We start from the raw sequence: 22680 nt of genomic DNA, 5'->3' as shown, positions 1-22680 counted from the left end.
GCTTTGTGGCACATGGCTGAATCCCAGCTGCTCCAGAGGCTGAGGCAGGAGAATTGCTTGAACCCAGGAAACCGAGGTTGCAGTGAGCTGAGATAGCACCATTGCACTCCAGCCTGGGCAACAAGAGCGAAACTCCGTCTCCAAAAAAAAAAAAAAAAAGGTTTAATCAATTAGGCCTGGAGGGATTCACATGACCTAGTAGCAGGGATATTTACTTTCCTAATTGAAGATGAGAAGATCAAAGAGGTTTGAGTACAGATATAAAGAGGTATGCAGGTAAAGAGGAATTACAGTAAAATCTTAATTTTCTTGTTACAATTAAAGAAACAATAAAAATTTTAAAAAAATATTCATGAGTTCCTAAAACATTTGACGTGAGAGAATTTCTCTAAGTGATCCAAGATTTCTGAAATTGTTTGAATACTGTAGCAATTTTCAGAATCAAATAACCCACCTTACAGTAGATAACATTTTAAAATATGTTTCAATGAGAAAATTTTATTCATTTGCTATAATCAATAATTTATAAGAACATTTTAAGGAATAATACTCTGAGAGTTTCTATAATTACTAAATAAATATCTTAGTCTTTTAACTCTGTTAATGTGGAAGCCTAGAAAAATAAAAAAGTGCTTGTTGAAAAATGTTGCAGCTCATTGTCCCAAGATCAATCAGTGTCTTAAGTTATCTCCCCATGTCTCATGAAATTCTAAGTGAACCAAAGTAGGCGTTGTGTCAGATGGTTAGAAGACTGTTTCAGTTGTCAGTTTTTAAATCTCTGTAGGTGATAAACTCATTTTAAATGCCATTGCTAAATGTTGTATCAAATAGCAAAGGGCTCTTGGTACCCTGATGGAACTTAGAAATGCTAATACATTCATTATATTTATATTACTATAAATTTTAAAAATCTCTTTGTTTGCTCTGGATGCTTATATTATAAATATTTAATTTCTGTTATGATATTGATTTCCTTTGATATAATGTTACCTGTTTTATTTTGAGAAATAATCTTTATTTAAAAAATAAATTTGGGCCAGGCACGGTGGCTCACGCCTGTAATCCCAGCACTTTGGGAGGCCGAGGGGGGCGGATCACGAAGTCCGGAGATCGACACCATCCTGGCTAACACGGTGAAACCCCGTCTCTACTAAAAGTACAAAAAAATTGAGCCGGGCATGGTGGCGGGGCCTGCAGTCCCAGCTACTCGGGAGGCTGAGGCAGGAGAATGGCGTGAACCCGGGAGGCGGAGCTTGCAGTGAGCCGAGATCGCGCCACTGCGCTCCAGCCTGAGTGACAGAGCAAGATTCCGCCTCAAAAAAAGAAAAAAGAAATAAATTTGTGGCCTTATATTTTTCCCTCCATTAGCTGATTATGAGAAATACTCAAAATTCTGTCTCCCTACCTTTCTCGGAGGTAAACACTCCATAGTGAAATTCTTTGTTGTATCAATAACCGTTTTGTTAACAGAGGTAGAAAATCGTAACCTCTTTGACTTTTCTCCTTTATCACTAATGTTTTAACTGATCACAGATGTAACTTACCTTGAATCTTTTGTTACATCTGTTCTCTACCTTTTCATATTCTTTGCCACAAGTCAACTCATATATTTATCACAACATACCCTCGTGTTTTTATCTCCCTTCATTCAATTTGTCAGTAATTTTACCTCACAACCAATCTTTACTAAATGCCAATTTTATCATGTAAGTTTTTGTTTATAAGTAATTAATGGACAAAAGTTCAAGTCAGTTGTTTCTGATATTCTCCTGAGTCTTTTCCAAACTATTTTTCCAATATTTCAACAATATTCTAGATGAGATGAACCTTGTCTATACTGATCTGCTAATTTCCTAAATGTTCCTTGAACACGTCTGCCTTACCCACTATGGAATGCCCTTATTCTTTTCTTTCCTTTTATAACAATATCTATGGCATTTTTTATATTTTTTATGTTTTATTTTCCTCTATAAAGTCTTCTTGATCATAAATTTTATAATGGCCGAAATTGATACAACCCATCTTATTTTATTTTTCATAATTTTATGTACCCCATAGTCCTCACAAATGCATCTTAAACCCCTTGATATTAGAAAGTATTTCTTGCTATTTTTGTGTATGATCATATTTAGAAGAGGGATTTGGAAAATACATGTAGTTAATAAATACTTTTGAGCATAGTACATAATTTTTAATTTACCTAACTCTACTTTTAAGATTGTTATGCATGCAATTCTTTGGGATTTATTCACAGAGAATATATATTTATCATGCATTTACTTTTGAGTCCTTTGGTTTAAAACTTTTCCTTACCTTAAGTAAGAAATTTGTGATGATATTTATAGATAGCTATCAGATGTTTCATTCTTGAACAGTTTTCTCCAAACATAACTTTTTGACATTAGGAAACCATTTAGTTTTCTTCTGACTGCTATAGGAGTATAGTTTATACTCATCACCTACATTATATTGATGTGGGTCAAAAATCAGTCACTAGGGCAATGATTAAGGCATGACCTCAAATTTTAGTTCTGTAGGTTTTTACTAATATGTCAATGTTTATATATATATATATATATATATATAGTTCAATTAGAGCAAATTTGGTCTTTGGGAAATATAGTGAAGTGGAGAATTATATTTTCTTTATATATTTTAAACATATATAGCAACGAAATATATCATTGTGCCCAGTCACCAAAATGTCCATGAATAATATGTCTTAATATATGCATTGGTGATTTGTACTAAATGAAAAATTAACCAGATATTTAATATAAATTAATTCCATGCTCAATTTTATTTTATTAAAATGAATTAATGTTATTTTTCACGTGCATCGACAAATCAGTATAAACAGTTTTCAGAACTGTGTTTGACTTTCAAAGTTGCTATATCTTTCAAGTTCTGTCTTTTTTATAAACCCTTCCTTAGAAAAGCAAATTTACTCCTAAGGTCAGTGGTGGGCATTAAGTAATAATTCTCACACATTTCTTAGATGCTCTGAAATCCTTACATGAAGTCATTCCAAAATCATATGTTGTTAATGCAGTCAGTGTTCTGTACCCAGCACACGATAAGCTCTTGGTAAGTGTCAATTATTTTGCCGTTCATTCATGTATTATTATTAGTTTGGGAGAAATAAAGTTTGATGAATGAGCCCTCAGTTCCAGAAATTTATATTTAAATAAGGTAGAAAACCAAATAGAATGATCAACAAAATGTTTTATTTGTGTAATGGAAATTCCTACTGATCCAAGATATTTATTTATTGATACCATAGATGGGTCTATCACACACTGTTTTGTAAAGTTCATGATATTTTATGTTTTCTTTGAAGATAGAAAGTAGGAAGCCATGAGGGGTTGTTTAAAAAAAGGAGGTTAGAACAGACAAAACAGTTTGGGCAAATGGACAGTGGTGGGCAAGTGTGAGTCAGTTGGAGAGGAGAGGAGAGAGAATGAATCCTAGGTGATCATAGCATTGGAAATGAGTAATAGCAAATAAACTTGGAAAAGCAATTGTCCTTCCAATTATAATTCATATGGTAAGGGACAAATTAAATCCATTCTGAAGATTTTTTAGAGTGAAATTAAACATAGTTTTAGAAATATATGCATGCAGTAGCCTGAGAAATACATTAGAGGGAAAAGAGATTAAAAAGGCAAAAGTGAGAAAAAGATATGCACTGGTAGATGAAATATATTGAATTAAAATTAATGAGTGCATGTATTTAAAAATTAAAAAAATGCATACAAGTAGTTTATATTGGCAATGCTTGGAAACTGATTGATGGTGACTAAAAATGGGATAGTGAACAGTGAGCAAATTTTGATTTTAGAGGAATGTGTTTGGTTTGCATATAGAAAATTCAAAATTAAAGTATGCTAATGTTAACTGCAGATTGCAGATTGCAAGATTAGATTTTGAGAAAGTACAGTTTTAGGGGATTATATCTTAAAGAAGAAAGTAAAGGGAAGAAAGAAGAGAGAAAACACATAATTATAATTTCCCCCCTTTTTTTCAAACTTGTAATATATTTTCTGCTTCCTTTCCTTCTATCCATAAACATTCTCAAGTCTTCTCAATTTATAAAAGCTATGCCCTACTGCCCAGAATTCTGGATTCCAGTAACCCTATACATCTTTTCAGATTCAAGCTTCTTATAAGGGCAATCTCAAATTTCTTGAGTTCTGCATTTTGCCTGTGTTGACCTCATTCCACTTAAGCTGACTTCAAAAAGAAAATTAGTTACTTATTTAAAGGAAAAAGAAATCTGAATTTTCATTGGAATTGGCATTAATGGTTTATCAATAACAAAAGCAGGCAAGGGAAAAAGAGAGTTTAGGTACTCTTACTCTCTTTTTCCCTTGCCTGCTTTTCTTATTCTTTCTGATTTGCACTTTTCTTTTTCTTTCTGAAACGTTAGATATATTTGAACATTTATTGAGCCTCTATAATAGCACAACCATTCTCTGAGTATTGGTGAATTATGAATAAAAATAGGACCCAGGAAAGTCACGTAGACCCTGCCCAAGTTTCCCAGAGAAGTTTCTGGAAAGGAGGAGGGAATTTAACAATTTAAGATGGAGAGTATGAGGAAACATGTTTTAAAGAGCTTAAACAGCATAATTACCAGTTTATTTTTTTTCCTCAATAAATATGTTGTTCCTTCCTCCTGTTCTTGATTACACATTTTATTTCTTTAAATACTTTCATCATAGTTGTGTTATATCTTTAGCATAAAAATTATGTTAGTTGAAATCTCATGGGTTTATTTCTCCTATATGCTGTTTCAACTGACCCCTGCTTACGGGCCTTATTTCACCATGTGTTTTATAATGTCAGAATATACCCCTAGATTGAAGACAGCCTCATTTATAACATTATTGGCCAATATGGGCCTATGGTATGGTTCTTCTGAATGGTTTTTGTGATTGTTTTTGTCACTTAGCTGTGAGTCCTACATGTGAGACTGCTTTTTAGTTTTTCTCAAGTTGAGGTTTTCCAAAGCACACATGTCTATAATTAAAATCCCAAACATGGGATATGGCAGAACTTCTGGTTTATCTAATGAGAAACATTTTCCCCCTTCCCAGCTTGGGGGAGACAGGTTTCCTTGTAATTTCCCTTCACCATTGGGTTGATTGATTTTATACCCTCCCTTGATTGTAAATCTTATTCCAGTCCAGTGTTGCCTGGTGTTCTTTTTTTGTTTTTGTTTTGTGAGACGGAATTTCACTCTTGTTGCCCAGGCTGGATTGCAGTGGCGCTATCTCGGCTCACCGCTACCTCCGCCTTCTGGCTTCAAGCTCCTGCCTCAGGCTCTGCAGTAGCTGGGATTACAGGGTCCTGCCACCACACCCAGCTAATGTTTGTATTTTTAGTAGAGACGGGGTTTCACAATGTTTGCCAGGCTGGTCTCAAACTCCTGACCTTGTGATCTGCCCTCCTCGGCCTCCCAAAGTGCTGGGATTACAGGCGTGGTCATTATCTGGCGTGCTATCACAGCTTGTTGTTCTGGGAACACTTGGATCCTATCTGTGTGTAGTCTGTGTTCACTGAAATAGGCGTTTTGGTTACTATGATCAATAAATTCCCAGTGCAGGTGTGTACTCTAGTTTCAGGTCTTCCTTTATTTACCTCTTGCAGCTTTGTCACTTTGCCAAAAGCTCAGCTACATGCATTTGAGCGCATGGAAGGTGAGACGGAGTTTAGAAAGTAGTCATGCTCTCTTTTCTATCATATTGTTAGAAATACGTCAATTCATATTAAAATAACACTTTGTTTATCTTCTAAAATTCTAGATATTCAAGTATTTTATTTCAAATTTCACAAAAAAAAAAAAAGATTATTTAAAATATCAGGCATCTCCTCTCTTTTATTGTCCTGGATCCTTCACTTAACTTATTGATCTTGTGAAAATCAGTGCTTCTTCATCTTACTCTGTGCAGTGCTTTCTTTCCTTTGTATGCCTGCGTTCACAGACATTTTTTTAGTAGGTGTCTACATGTAGTTAATTTACATATGTGTGTGTGTGTGTAGTTCTTGTAATGATAGTATAGGATTTATGCAACTGTTGGGCAAACATTTATTTTTAGCTATTGCCCAATGTGCTTTCACATATAAGACCTAATCTCTGAATAAGGAATAGATTGTCTGAGTGTGAATTTGTTCATTTACCCTGACTAACCGAATATCAAACTATCATCTTGACTAAGTGCTGTATTTAGTCTGATTGTTAAATGCATAATAAAGTACCATGTATAATGATAGATCATGTTTTACAAAACTTGCATTTTTCTTTATAGGTTATAAAAAATAGGGGGGAAATAATCAGCATTTGGACCACGTGGTTTACATATCATGCATTAAAATCTTACTACAAATCTTGTTTAAAAATCACCATTAATTGTTTCTCAATTTTTTTTCAGCTCTTCTTCAAGTGACAATTTCACTTAGCAAAGTAGAGCTTAGTGTGGGAGAATCTAAATTCTTCACATGTACAGGTATGTATTTCTATAAATATCTTCAGATAACTTGGTTTCTGTTAAAATATTAATAAAATACATTGGCTAAATTTAAGTAGTTAAAAACTCAATTCTCTAACAGTAATATCTTACTTTTTTGTTGTTGTTGTTGTTTTTGTTGTTGTTTTTGAGATGGAGTCTCACTCTGTCTCCCAGACTGGAGGGCAGTGGTGTCATCTCGGCTCACTGCAACCTCCCTCTCCTGGGTTCAAGCCATTCTCCTGCCTCAGCCTCCTGAGTAACTGGGACTACAGGGGCACACCACCACGCCTGGCTAATTTCTGTATTTTTGTATTTTTGTATTTTTTTAGTAGAGACGGGGTTTCACCATGTTGGCCAGGCTGTTCTCAAACTCCTGACCTCAAGTGATCTGCCCGCCTTGGCCTCCCTAAGTGCTGGGATTACATTCTCCTGCCTCAGCCTCCTGAGTAGCTGGGACTACAGGTGCGCACCACCACGCCTGGCTAATTTTTGTATTTTTGTATTTTTTTAGTAGAGACAGGGTTTCACCATGTTGGCCAGGCTGGTCTCAAACTCCTGACCTCAAGTGATCTGCCCACGTTGGCCTCCCCAAGTGCTGGGATTACAGGTGTGAGCCAGCTTACCTGGCCATCGTTGGGTTTATAATTATTGGAAAAGTGTTAATAACCATAAATTGCGTATTAAATGATATGAATTTTATTTTTGTTAATTTAATTTGTTAATTTAGACTGCTAATCTTGATCATTTATTTTGAAAATAACTTATGCATGCATTATATCTGATAATAACTTAAATCAATTTAAATATTATTTCTGTCTAAGCAGTAATATTAGGATGAATATAGAGATTATAACTGAACCATTTTTGTAAATATGCAATGAATAAATTTGGTATGGCACACTGCACTGTAGTTATACTTGAATGAAAATATTAGGCCAAAAATTTCTTCTAATATTCATTGATGAGATAGATAGTTATTTAGTCAGGAAAGCTTTGGCCAGATTTTTATGACAATGGAAAGAATCATATGTCATCATGCCTATAGCATATTTTATCGGCCTCATTCAGTATAATAATATACATACGGTGTTCTTTCAAAAGACATTTAAATATTTCAGCATCACAGTTTAATTAAACATATTATAGAACTGACAAATGAATACATTATTTATTTAGATTCAATATATTCATTTTTACAAATACAAGTCTTCATATCCAAACTATGATATACCTAAAGAATTTTTTAAACCTTAGTGCTAAAATTAGTTATGAGACTACTTTAGAATTGTTTCTAATCTTGATTACACTACAACTACTTAAAACTGGATTAAAATAGACACTAGAAACAAAATGCATTATAAATATTGTCTTGAGGATGACGTGATTTATTTAAGCCAAGATTCAAATTTATAAATATAGAGATATAGTTACAACATTTTATAAATCATATTCAGAGTATATATGTATAAAATATCACATTTTATAGAAACATTAATAGAGCCCATGATTCTTTATCCATTTTCCTTCTTCAAGGTGTGAATTGATAGTTATGTTAATACAAGTATTTGTACATTGACAAATGAAAAAATCAGAGAGTATGGAAGAGATTGATTCAGCATCACATATGATGTCCGCAGAAATTTGACACAAGCATATAGGTCACTGTTTCTAAATCCCATCCATATTTTATTAATGTCTTCATAAATTATGACACACTGAATTCTATCACATAAAGATAGAATAATAAAATAGTTTAAAAATCAATTTTGAAAATACAATGAAATTGTTGTACTTTTATGTATTTGTATATTACTATGAAATATGTTGCATAGACTAATTGCCTGTATGTATTGCATAGCTCAAATTAAGACATGCTTTAAAAGTGAATTAAGGCCATTCATTGGTGATGAGTTTTGCTCTTAATAAGAATGTAAACTGAGTAAGCATTTATTTTCTTTTATATAAAAATGTATCACCTAGAGCTTTTCTATAGTATTGGAAATAGTCTTATTTATATTAAATATAGTAGTAAAACAAGACTGTAAAAATAAAAATATTGGAAAACCATGCAAACCACTATGCTTGTGTGTATTTTTCTGCTACAATGCTGAAAACCTAGATATGCCTCCAAAATTTCCAGACACCTTAAAAATACTGAATCTAAAACTCAATAAAGTAAACATCTTAAATTTAAACTAGAAGGATGTTATGCCCTCAAAGAGCTAAAGAAGTGTCATACAGAAAATTGTTGTAACTACATTTTAAGAAAGTAAAAAGTTTAATGCTATTTATAAATAATCTGTACAATAATCCAGCCTTATCAAAATGGAAAATTTTGATAGAAATTATTATTTGTTAGAGATACTTGAAAGAACACAATTTTAACAGCTTTATGAAAATCCACAATAAACTGTCAATGAAAATGAAATTTATATTATATTAAGAATGAGAAGGTCCAAAATATTTATCAGAATATCCTGTTTAACCTGCTATATAAAGTATTATTTTGTATTATTCAAATGTAAAGAAGTACATATTTAAATTATTTTTTGTAACTTCTCCATAGATGAATTAAATAAAACACATCCCTCCCCTTCAAATGCATTACTGTGTAACAACTATGGTTTTATGATTTGTTTAGAAAAAACTGAAGATAACATAACTAAGATCTATTTAAGATTCACTAAACTTTCATACTTTTACTCAAGCATGTCTAATTTCTTATAGAAAGGAGGATAATTTGTTTCTAAAACTATTTCTTAGGAAAAATGAGAAGGGATAATTTTCTTCAAAGAGGTCCTGCAGATGTTAGTTGACTTTATACATTTCCCCACCGATACTTTTGAGTTAATAGTGTATGCTGCTTTCATAAATGCTATCTAAAGTAATTAGGTGAACTACATCCTTTTGGTGACTAAAAGCAGACACAGAAATCTTTAGCTTTTACGAAAGGATAATAACCTAGATTCTGAATTGGAAGACTTAAATAAATGTTTACCCTGTAATGATTTGGTTATAATTACCTAGAAGTGTAAGTATCATTTTGATGCATTGTAATTATCATACGATAAAGTAGTTAACAGTTTTAGATTAAAATAATGAAACTATTTCTCTTGGGAAAAGAGATTAGGACATCATTATAAAAATGGTCATTGGCTTTATCCAAGTTTAGCAACTAGGGAAATTAATTTCAAATTTAGTATTATCAAAGGCCAAAGTTTGTTTTGTGAAAGATTTACATTTTTTTAAGCTCGGCATTATCAGAGTTTTAAGTGCTATCTCCTGACCCTAGCAAAGACAATTGAGCAAATGAAATCGTATTAATAATTGTGGTTCTGTTCAGATATTATCTTTAAGTGGGTTTTATGCCTGGCTTGGTGGTCAAGGAAGTTTCAGAACTTAAATGTAATAATCCATTGATTACTAAGGGAAAATTTCAACAATCATAGCTTAAATACTACACAAGAAGTTTGCTGTGAAAGTTTTAGGTATTGCTTACTCAAGCGTGAATCCTCCATGTTGGTTAAACAAAGATGAACATTTGCACTAACGTTTGCATTTACTTTCAGTTTTGTAAGCTTCTCAGATTTCCGGTCTCTTACATAATTTTTTTCTAAATTGTTAATATTATTACATAATAGTAAATGCCAAAGCTCAAACAAATATTTGCAACATATTTTCAAACCTTTGTTTTCCATGGCTCTTTGCAGCGATTGGTGAACCTGAAAGTATAGATTGGTATAATCCTCAAGGAGAGAAGATAATTTCAACACAGAGGATAGTAGTGCAAAAGGAAGGTGTTAGGTCACGGTTAACCATCTACAATGCAAATATAGAAGATGCAGGGATATATCGTTGTCAAGCAACAGATGCCAAAGGACAGACACAAGAAGCTACAGTAGTTTTGGAAATTTACCGTAAGTCATGTGTTTTTATGTTTTAGTTTATTAAATTTCAGTTGCTTATAAATAATTGAAACAAAATAAAATGTTTGATAATAAAACTTAACACTTATTAAGAACTACATGCTTTAAAAATAAGTATCATTTATTTATGCTTTACTAGACTGTATCTTAGAATACAATAGATAACAGATAATAAGTGGTTATAAACATATATATGGCATCAATTATATTAATAATATTAATAAAAATCTTTTCATTTTCTCAAGCCATTAAGAATTTACTGGGTATTTAGATAATAGTGGTTTATTTAGTGGTATGATATTTATTCAGTGTTTTTTTTTTTTTCACTGTAAAATAGAAGGTCATGATTAGAATACATGAAAATGTGTGACAGCCCTGACCATTGTAGAATGAGAATCTGGGGAAGGGTGAGTGAACAGGAGTAGTCAGAAAGTTGAAACTAATCTAGTAGCCAATAATATTAAGCCAGGATTCTCTACCACTAAGTGTTTTTATGAGCAAAGTTTTCCACATTTGCACTTCTTTTTAGGTACTCGGATAGATTTCTTCCTATGTTCCTTTCTCCTTCTCATATTTAGGAATCATTAACCTGTTTAGGAACATTGAAATCTGTTGACTCCTGTATTTTAAAGCAAGATATTCCAATTACTTTTGTGACCTTGAGCAAATCATGTAACCTCTCTGTCTTTAGTTTCCTCATATATAAAATGAGGATAATAATGGTACCTGTGTGATACATGGAGTTTGAGTACTACCTTAAATTATATTGCATAAAGTACTTACAACAATGTCTTACAATTAATAGGTAGTTAGCATTTCTACCAATGATAAATTTTATATATATATATATATGTGTGTATGTATATATATATATATTTGGAATGCAAGCCCTTAAATCGTCTCATATCTGTAGCTTTGTGTTTTATTATTCTAGAAATAGGATATGATAAACAGAGTCAGAACATTCCTACAGCAGGACTTCCTGTTTGATGACCAGGGCAATTTGTGGGCACATTGTTGCTCTTGTGTTTCCTGGTTTGGAATTTTTCCCTCCCATTTGATTCTAAGCTTCTGAAGAAATGATATTGTCCTAATTTATGTAACCCCCTGGAGTATCTATTTCGCAATAGCAAATAATTAAATTGAAATGGCCATTTTATAGATATAGTGTTTGGAAATACTTTTATTATTTTAAATGATGCAAAAGAAGAATCCTGACATTTCATTTGTGAAGGTAAACAACAAATTTTTGCAAGAAGAATTCATTACTTCTATGAGAATTTCTCATCAAGCATAAATATCCATGTTCACTCATTCATTCATTCATTCATTCATTCAAGACACTTACTGGGTGTGTATACACTATAATTCTGAGTCCCAGCCAGAGACAGACAATAAATAAGCTGAAACAAATACACAGATGCTAGCTAAACATGCTGTGGAATTCTATGGAAAATGAATTACGTGGAGTGGAAAGGTAAGGAACCTTGAAATGGAAAGGAATATTGCTATTTTATATAGGCAGGTTGGATAAGAATCTGAATGAATTGAAGGGGGTGCAAATGCCCTGTGGTGAGAACAAACCTGGAAGGTTCAAGGAACCTCCAAGAAGACAGTTTTCCTGGAGCAGAGTGACATGGAAGAGAGAGGAGAAACTGGGATTGGAGTTGAGGAGATAGACTCCAGTTTATATAGAACCTCATATCGCATTGAAAGATCTTTGGATTTTATTCTCAGTGAGATAGGAAGGTATTAGGGAGAAGAAGTAGACTATCTAGTTTAAGATTTTAAAGTATCTAGGTTTTCCTAATGATTTTATTATAGTATCAATGGAGTCTGGATTATGTTATTGGGAGAAAGAAGCAATGATACTTTTGTGATTTGTGATTTGTTTTACTTTGTTGATACAGAAAAACTCACTTTCAGAGAAGTGGTATCTCCACAAGAATTCAAACAAGGAGAAGATGCAGAAGTGGTTTGCCGAGTTAGCAGTTCACCTGCGCCTGCTGTCAGCTGGTTGTATCATAATGAGGAAGTCACCGCTATTTCCGACAGTTAGTATTTTGGTAACTCCCTAAGTTATATGTTCTAATACTATTGCAGTTTGTAAAAATCTGAATCTTTGTGTCTAATTGTAGAAATTGGAATTTTTGACCCCAAATATTCAACAACTAGTTTGAGAACCTGTAAGCTCTACATTAGGATTTTTTAATTTAGGGGTCTCAGGGCAAATTCACTGCCCTTTACCCCTCCGTTGTAATCAGAACACAGTTATGCCCATTCGCCACATATTATCTGTGGCAGCTTTGGAGGCAGAGTTGAGAAGCTGTGGCACAGTTGATTCAGCCTAAACAAATATACAATCATTAGTATCTGGAGGTTTACAGAAAAGGTTTGCTGACCTTTGCTCTAGTGTCAAGGAAAGTTTATATATTATAAGCAGTACTAAGTACATGAAGGAGTACATCCTGCTGTATTCAAATTCTATATAATTTATACATGATTCTATGGGATCACTATATGTAAACTTAATATCGATGTGAATTACGTTTATTATTCTGGGGCTGTACTTTCAAGGATACTTACCTGTTCTAAATATTATGGGAAGATCCGTATAGATAATAGAAATGTACATTCATTCAGATTGTCCTCATGATTTTGATTTAGACTGAGCTAAAATTTCAGAGTAATATGACATCTGAAATCAAATGTATAATTTGCTTACATTATGTTCCTTTACCATGTGCATAGGGAGCATTTTCAATTTAGAATATTTTTCAATGCACCTGCATTGCAGAGCGGTACAAAATAATTGAATCTTTTAAAGTATTTTCCATCTTCGATGATTCTGATTTGTGTCCAAGGTATGAAGATTCTACAGCATAAAAGAGAGACAGAAAATAATATCTATTTTTGAATATGTGGGGAGAATGTATGATAATCATGTTCAATAGTCATTTTTTTAATTTTGAAAGATTTTTTCTGAGCTTAGCATATTCAATGCTTGTCAGTTTCCATTATAATACATTAATGAGAAATAACACTTTATTTCCTCTTGTTTCAGCATAACTCTGTAGAATGTATTAACAAGTCATATGAGTAAATGGTTTTGATGTATTTTTAGCTCTTTTCCCCTCAATAATAAAGAAAAAGCAGTGATTTTGTAATGGTGGAATGACAATGTCTAAATATTTTCAGATTGTCTAATCTTACAATCTGTAGGTTTATTGTAAACCTTTATTAATAGAATATTTTGAAGTAAATTTTATTTTTAAAAGGCATGTAGAGCAAAGCCTCAAAGCAAAGACTGATGACAACAGGAAGTGGTGATGGAGAAGTGATATTTCCATGCTGCAACTCATACATATTTCCCCAGCATCCCAGGACTAAATGACGTACAGCCAAATTTCCATTTTGGCTTTCCTCCTTTCCTTGACCCTGAAGCTTTGAACATCTTTTCTAAATGTTCTGTGCCTAAATCAGACTCATTATCTGTTAAACATAGATGATTGCCTTCATTTAAAATAATGGCTTTGTGTCATAAATGAGACATTCGACATAAAGTTGTTTCTTGACATCTATGGGTGATTTGTTCCAGGACCTCCCACAGATACCAAAATAAGCCGATGCCAAAGTCTCTTATATAAAAAAGGATAGTATTTGATATAACCTGTGTATATCCTACTATATATTCAAAATTATATCTGGATTATTCATAATATCAGATAAAACATAAAGACTATGTCCATGGTTGCTATATAGTATTATTTGGGAAATCATGACAAGGAATAGCCTGTACATGTTCGATAAAGATGCAGTTTAAAAAATATATATTTTTCATCAGCAGTTGTTTGAATCCACGTATGTGGAATCCATAGATAGGGGAGCTAGCTATACTTCATTTGTTAAGTGAATGAATAAAATAATTTGGCTATACGTTAGATTCTTAATAAATGACATACATCACTGTCATTCCTTCTCTATGAGTTTTTACATCTTAGAATCGGTTTTGCTAAAATTACATGCATTTAGGTTATATCTAGAACCAGAAAATCCAATGTAGAAGAAATGGGTATAGTTTAACATGAAACATAACACTAAGTTGTGTGGCAGGTGAAAAAAAATAATAAAATAAATAACATAGTATTTTTAACTATAGAATTTAAAGTATTCAAGTAAATTATCAGGAACAACACACTTCTCTAACCTTGTAATAGTGTAGAAACTTATCACATAACTCATTATTGAACAATTTGTACATTTATAATGGATTCATATGAAATAGTATTATTCACTGCTTATACCTCATATAGTCGCTTTATTAAAGCTAATGAAATAAGATCAAGATTACAATTATGTATGAGGATTTAGAATAATGCCACGGACCCAGATATCTTTTTGTTTGCTGTAATCTGATTCAAAAGTAAAATATAGATATTCCAGAGGAAACAATGAAAGCTTGGAAATGCTCATCTTATTAGCTATGCTTTTGATTGTAGCTGTGTGGCAGATATTCAGAATTAAATTTCCTGCAGAAAAACAGTGGAGATTTTCCATGTTGCTTATAGAAAGGAGATTCATATTCTAAAGGATCCAAGCATTGTGGGAGTAAAGATGACATTTTATTATACAAGTTGAATATCCTGACTTTTACTGTCATCCTGATGGAAGGATATGCTATTTGCTGATAACAGTTCAACCTTGGCCTGTTTGGAAATTATCTCTTAAATTTTGTAAATGCTTTAGTCAACACCTAATTGATATATTCCTTCTGCATTAAAAAACAGATTAAAATTACCTTGTTCAATACAATTTTTATATAACCTACTTCTAGTATAAAATACTAATTCTACAATTATTGAATACATAGGATCTATTCTGTAGTGCACCAGATGTTTATGATTCATGGTAAGCAAGATAAGTTCGCTGCCTTCAAAATACTAACCATCTAGAGGGAAAAATAAATAGGTAAATCAGTGTGAAAACAAGATACATTGAGTCTATGATAACGAAATTGTGGTAATAAAGGATGATAAAATAAATGTAAACTACTTAGGATAAGAGAGAGTATCAAAGATGCCTGTCAGGAGGAAAAAGTTACCTTTATATATAGAGACACATATTAGCCAGGCAAACATCGGTGCGGAATTTTCAGGAAGAGAGAAGACCATGTGCAATGGCGCAGAGGTGAAAGGCAGCATAAAAGCATATTTCTGAAACTGGAATAAGTTTATTATTACTAGAACTTATTAATAAGTGCAACTTAAATACTTATACAAATGAGTAAATCTAGCTAAGATTTTTCAATAAAGGACTAATAAGAAAGGAAGCTGAAGAAGGAGGTCAAACCAAGTCAACACAGCCTTGATATCTGCTACAGAGTTTGTAATTTATTCAAAGGGGGCATCATTAAAGGGATTTAATCAATGCAGTGACATAACCTAATATGCAGTTGAGAAGAATATTTGTATGTCAGTGAAGAGAACAAATTAGATGGGAGACAAGGCAAAACTCCTGAGACTGAGAATAGTTCAGGTCATAATGAAATATTGCTGAGAGAGAAGAAGACTTAAATAATGATGAACAGAGAAGTGATGAGACATGGAGTCTGATTGGGTGTTCAGACTCAGAGAGATGAAGATATCAAGAATGACTCATGGAATTTGCCTTCCCCGGAGTTCCATCACTTATGGAATATTCCTTTGGCAACTAGTTCCATGTAAAGGCATGTGAAGACAGAACTGTCAAATGCCAGATGATAAATTTCAGGTGGAGATACTGAGCTAAATTTTAGATATACTGATATCGAGGTACTTAAATTCCTCCTAAGTATGTATATCTAGTAGACTGTTAAAAATGCTATGGAACTCACAGGAATGATCTGATCTGAAGAAAAATGGTGAATCCTTAAGATACAGATGGTGATTGAAGCCATGTGGATAGATGAGACAAATCATTGAGTGGGCAGCTAATAAGGAAAAAACAGGACTTAGAAATAACTAAGTTATTACAGGTGTGGTGGCTCACACCTGTAATCCCAGCACTCTGGGAGGCCGAGGGTGGATCATGAGGTCAGGAGATCGAGACCATCCTGGCTAACATGGTGAAACACCGTCTCTACCAAAAATACAAAAAAAAAAAAAAATTAGCTGGGTGTGGTGGCCGGCACTGTAGTCCCAGCTACTTGGGAGGCTGAGGCAGGAGAATGGCGTGAACCCGGGAGGTGGAGCTTGCAGTGAACCGAGATCACGCCACTGCATTCCAGCCTGGGCAACAAAGCAAGACTCTGTCTCAAAAAAAAAAAAAAAAAGAGAGAAATAACTAAGTTAAGGAAACAAAGCAGACACTTTATTGGTTATTATCTGATTACACTTATTTTCTTACTTTGATAATGAAAATTGGGTTTCTGTATAACTGAGAAAAACAATCTAAAATAAAATTTCAAATAAAATAGTTATTTGTGACTGATTAAAGCTATGCTTTCTTCAAATGTTTTCTGGAAACACCTATTATGGGCTTTGTTTTGATGATAGTTTACTAACAATATCGAATTCATGGGCCTCACAAACACATTTGGAATCTGACATGCAATTTTCACATAGTTTTCTGTGTGGAAAATATTTTACATATATAAACATATATATAGTATGTATTTCAATTTAGCAGGTAATTAATGTTGTCCTAAAGTTTTAAGTTTTCATTCAGTAGAAATAATGCATTAAAATGGCCATTGCAAACTCAAATTTTTCAATGAAAAAAATGCTGATATATTCCCATAAAATATGTATTATGTGATTCTAATTATTGCTCCTTAATGTAAAGCACTGCCTCTCTGATTAAAACAATATTTCTCCTTACTATTCATATTTTTCCTAATTCACATTAAATATCAGTAAAAATCATTATAGGTGAAGGATGATAGGTATTTTAGCAAGTTAGAAAATGCAGTAATACAATGATCTAAGTATGATAATGTTCCTCTTCATTTTAAATTTTATTTATAATTGCCTCTCTTCTAAATTTCTGGCCACACACTTGACGAGAGGATTTTTAATTGACTTTGAAACTTTATGACATTTCAGGAGTTTTGAGTTATTTCAGGACCACTTATGAGTTATCCTCTAACCTTTCTTGTGGATTGGTTTTCTTTCTCCCCGGTCTTTCTTTCGATGAGGGCATTTCATGTTTATGCTTTAATTTACTAGGGGAAAGAATCTGAACAAACATTTTTTGTCTCTCTTCTTAGGTTCAACCTAAGGAAAAAGTGAACATTATGGAAAAGTTTACACCTCATGGGCTGCAAGTCATGTGGCCATAGCATTAGAACACTATTTTCACTTTGGGGGAGCCTCTGAATCTGTGCATTTCCACCCCTGATTAGTTATCTCTTAAACAAAAAGCAACCACATGCTTGTCGGTTTAATGAGTATCTATGCCCTGATGGCTCTTCTATTTGTTATTTCTAGCCCAAACTTCTCCCCTCTCAGTAAGGAACTACTATGACAAATTCAGCCCCAAATCAGAGTGGCCTACTACCCTAGCAGTTTATGGCTGACTCCCCTAGCAGTTTATGGCTCATGCAAAGTCCAATTGGTGGCAGAGGTAGAGGAAGGATCCTACCATATCCCTTCCTTGATCAGGCTGATAGAGACTCTGCCTTTTTCACACGTGGCTTCAGTGGTTTTCCCAACCTCATTATCAAGCCAATAGAGAGGGATAAAAGCAGTAAACATTGGAACTGGCCCAAAGAGTAAACAATCGACTGTAGATATGTTAAAGGCTGGGTACCTTAAAATATCAGCTTTCTACCTGATCAAAAAGCTAAAGGGATAGAAGCGGCGTGTTTCTTATTCATCAAAGTGTCTTATATACAGTATCCAGCAAACAGATAATAGTCAATGAGATCTATGGATGTGTTAATTAAGGAAATTTAAGATATTGCCCATACAAAGAGTTTCAAAATTGGACTATATGTAAAAGCATTCTTTGAATGGTAAGGTGAGAGAAGGTTTTAGCATGGCAGCAAGATTGTGATGCTTATAAAATCAGGGCAGACACAAAAAATAATGCCAGGCTGAGATGCTGCTTAGGCGTCACAGATTACTGTAGCGGATTACTTTACACGATCCGTGAATGCAGGCTGTATACCAGCTTATTTATATATATATGCATGTGCGCATACACACACACACAAATGGAATCTTGAAATAAAATAACAAAATATAATCGATTTGCTCCTTTACAGATTATCTTGTTAGCCAAAAAAACCCTTAAATAAATTTGAGATATAATCATTTTGTGTCCTTTATATGACTCGAATATTATATCATTTAGTTGCCTCAACAGAGACGCAAAATTTTTAATTATTGTATAAAGAAGGATGTTGAATAAATTTTCTAGCCCTTTTCAACCCATGTTGCCACATATTTGCAGTCAAAAGTTTGCACATCTGTGATACCTAATCTCTCTGCATTGTTCTTTTGTGTATCATTTCTGCATCCAAAGTACCAAGGGGAAATAATAGCCTGACCATTTTAAGTGGATATAAAGTCTTGAATGTATTTTTTTTTTTTTAGAAAAAAAAAAAAGGTGTAACAAAGCAGTGTAGAGTGGAAACATTGAAGTCATGAAATTACATTTTACTTTCAAATTTGAATTTGCTGATGAAAAGCTTGATAGTGTCAGACAGTGCCATATTTTAACTATTAACAATTTAGAGCACTCTGAACTTAGCCTTCAATTACTGATATCATTTTCTCCCCTTTGCTTTCTTTCCAGATCGGTTCGCTATGTTAGCAAACAATAACCTGCAGATTCTCAACATCAATAAAAGCGATGAAGGTATATACAGATGTGAAGGAAGAGTGGAGGCCAGGGGAGAAATTGACTTCCGTGATATCATTGTTATTGTTAATGGTAAGCAGTAAATAATTTGTACATGTTTTATGGTTTCATTTTAGCAATGCTTTTTACTAAATGGCAACCATGTGAACTCAAAATACAAGTTTTATCTAATAAAGCTCTTCAATACCAGGAAGCAATCTTTCCATCTTTATTATGGCATCTGTAACATTGTATTACAGCCTCAAGGCAGGATCCATGACTTATTTTACATTGTCATTCTCATAACCGTTTTCAAATAGGCCATATGTGAGTAATTGCCTTTTGCTGGAATTGTAGTTGTTGAAAGAATATCAAATAAACATAGTACAGTATCATACTAAATGTCACTTTTAAATTACATGAAGTTTTTGTTGCTTAAATTTACGTGTTTTACACTATTTACATTTTTCTCAAATTTAAAAATTACATTTTTATGGTTTTATTTAGAAGTATTAATGGACATTATTGACTGGTTTTATGAAATCTCTTGCTCCAAAGTGGCTTCTTCTATATAGTTCTTGCCTGTGTTAACATGACATTCTATGCAGCTGGAAAATATGTTAGACAGTTATCTTGGATGTCTCCTGTACTAGCCCATTTTCGCACTGCTGTAAAGAATACTCGAGACTGAGTAATTTATAAAGAAAGGAGATTTAATTGACTCACAGTTCCAAATGAATGGGGAGGCCTCAAGACACTTACAATCATGGCGGAAGGCAGAGGAAAAGCAAAGGCACGTCTTAACATGACAGCAGGCAAGAGTGTGTGAGAAAGAGTGAGGAAATGCCACACTTAGAGCCATCAGCTCCCATGAGAACTCCCTCACTGTCGCAAGAACAGCTTGGGGAAAACTGCCTCCACGATCCAGTCACCTCCCACCAGTTCCCTCCCTTGGATACCTGGGAACTATTAGTACAACATGGGATGAGATTTTGTTGAAGACACAGAGATTTTGTTGAACCATATCATCTCCATTTTATCAATCTAATCTGTTATCAAGACATATCCATTGTATATTTTAACATCTCTTAAATATACTCTATTTTCTCTAACATCTTGTTTTCCATGAGAGTGCTGATCTAATTTTTTTTTTCTTGAATTCATACAACTTGGTTTCTCTGCACTTCATCTCACAATTCCACCTTTCTCTCCACCAATACTTTCAACTGTCATAATTCTTCATTGCTTCTCACTACTGTCAAGACAAAATCAAAATGACTTTTCATGGCATAAAAAACCCATTATGATCCACCCCGTCCCTAAGCATTCTGCCATTAGATGTCAGTCACAGGGAAACTAGGTCTTTAGAGGAGATCTAGCATTTTTGAATGGCCTTTTTAGAAGTACAGAGTCTAATGTTTTTTATTAAGGGTGCCATAATGAGAGGAGTAGTTAACCTTCAGTGCGAGAGGAAGATTTCAGTGCATAAAGGATAGGTTTAAATAGGGAGGTGTCTGTATCTATACCTTCATCTAGATCTATATGTAACTCTTTTTTTCTCTTTATTATATACAATAAACAAGGATAGTATATAGTGGCTATTTAGTTTGTTAATTATCAAATTGTCTACCATACTTTGTATCCAAAAAGATTTATGGTGAAATACGTAAGTGTATTTTATCATGAGCAGTCTTTGTGTTAAGTGCGTACTTATGAAAAAGGGAATTATAATAAAAATTAATATATGTAAAATTCTTTAAAATTGGTAAGCTTATGGGAAACAGTATATAAGTATTTCCTATTATAGTTATATATACATATAATTACACTAAAATATTAATTCAAGTTTGATATTAAAATGAAATTTATACAGTAGGCATAGTAACCCTTTGATATTCATTCTGCTATTGTAGTTTCTACTTTAATATGTGGTTGGTGCAAAAGTACTTGCGGTGTTTATCATTACTTTTAATGGCAGAAACTGTACTTATTTTTGCACCAACCTAATATTTTCTTTAATATATTTATAGCATGTAGTAATCTATTTCCCTACTAGAATATCTGTGTTTGTGTACTTATGATTACATTCATTTTAAAGGAATCATTATTCAGGTATGAATATTCTTTTAATAAAATGTCAATCTTCATGTCCATCATGGTCTGCATTTAAACTGGAATATTTGGTTTTATATTTCTATACTTATTTATTTCAGGATTTATAAAGAGACAAATATAGGAATATGTTTTTATGTGCCATTCTGATCAATCATGCAAATAATTCCTGTTTTGTCTGTATAGTTTGACCCTCCCAAAAGCAAATTCTTCTTCTCTGTCTCCCACTTTCCTCTAACAGAATCAACCATAGATTCTAATGTGACTTTCTTTGCTTGGACATTGATGATGAGTCTCATTTTTTCCCTTTAGGATCACAAACTCTAATAGCTTAAAAGTCCTGGTATCTCTTTTATTTTAAATAAGTGTTCATAAAATCAGGTATCAATTGATTTTTGTTCTGGAGGATGCAGTTGGACACTGCCGAGAGAATGCATTGACTAATGCTATCAGACGACTGTGCTTTTCTCTCACATTTTGCCTTAACTTAAGCCAGAAAAATCATTTTACTTCAGTCTTATTGACTTTCACCCTGCTTACTGGCTCCTTTTAAATCTTGAGTTTTTTTTTTAAAGTTTTCCCTTATTATGCCTCTTTTATAAAACTCCTTAATGATGTTTCAGTGAAAATTTTGAGGCTGCAAAAACTAATACCAATAAAATAAAAGCACTACTTTTATTCATATTATTTGATCTTTAATTACAGACTCTGACTACTGCCGTATTCTCTTCCTCTCACTTTACATTCCCAGTCCTCTCACTTAATTGCTACTAATTTTTATCTTTACCAATTTGACCTTTATTCTGGTCCTCTTTCATTCATCCTCTTCCACCTCAAGTATACCAAAGTCCCACCCAAATGCCCCAGTCAAGTGTTTTTCCATATGCAACGTTTCCTTGTCAAATCTTGGCCTTTGTAGGAGGACCTGCCCTTTATTCTATGTTTTGTTCTTTGCAAACTTTTCCATCACATTTCTATCATACCAATTCATACTCTTTTGCTTCAATAATTAGTTGAAAGATATCCTTGCTGGCTTCCTTTGTAGTACCAGCAATAATAAATGTTTAGGATCTTATTACTTATTTTATTTTTGTCTTACCTCCCTCTATGACTTTCTTAATTTATTTTTGAATGCCTGGGTATTGTTTTTCACAAATATTCTTCCCCTTCGTTGAAGAAGGTTATACATCAGTGCCTTTGATGTGGGAAGTATGGCGCCTCCAATGGAAGGATTATGCCTTGTCACCCAGTTGATCATGTGACTTGCTCTAGCCAATGGCATAGAAGCAAGCAAAATACACACCATG

General features: G+C 33.2%; 1 protein-coding gene across 4 annotated transcripts in view; it reads left to right on the top strand.

Moving 5' to 3' along the window:
- The window catches only part of NCAM2 (neural cell adhesion molecule 2), a 570634-nt gene that overhangs the window by 306163 nt on the left and 241791 nt on the right, over nucleotides 1–22680 (top strand). For all 4 annotated transcript variants that reach the window (XM_005548903.5, XM_065541469.2, XM_065541470.2 and 1 more), the window contains exons 2-5: nucleotides 6435–6509; nucleotides 10223–10429; nucleotides 12349–12492; nucleotides 19217–19354. In XM_005548903.5, coding sequence (XP_005548960.1) covers nucleotides 6435–6509; nucleotides 10223–10429; nucleotides 12349–12492; nucleotides 19217–19354 — 564 coding nt within the window. The remainder of the gene's footprint in view (nucleotides 1–6434; nucleotides 6510–10222; nucleotides 10430–12348; nucleotides 12493–19216; nucleotides 19355–22680) is intronic.

Source organism: Macaca fascicularis, chromosome 3 (genome assembly GCF_037993035.2).
Source record: "Macaca fascicularis isolate 582-1 chromosome 3, T2T-MFA8v1.1".
Taxonomy (NCBI): domain Eukaryota; kingdom Metazoa; phylum Chordata; class Mammalia; order Primates; family Cercopithecidae; genus Macaca; species Macaca fascicularis.
This window is presented reverse-complemented; position numbering and strand designations above follow the sequence as displayed.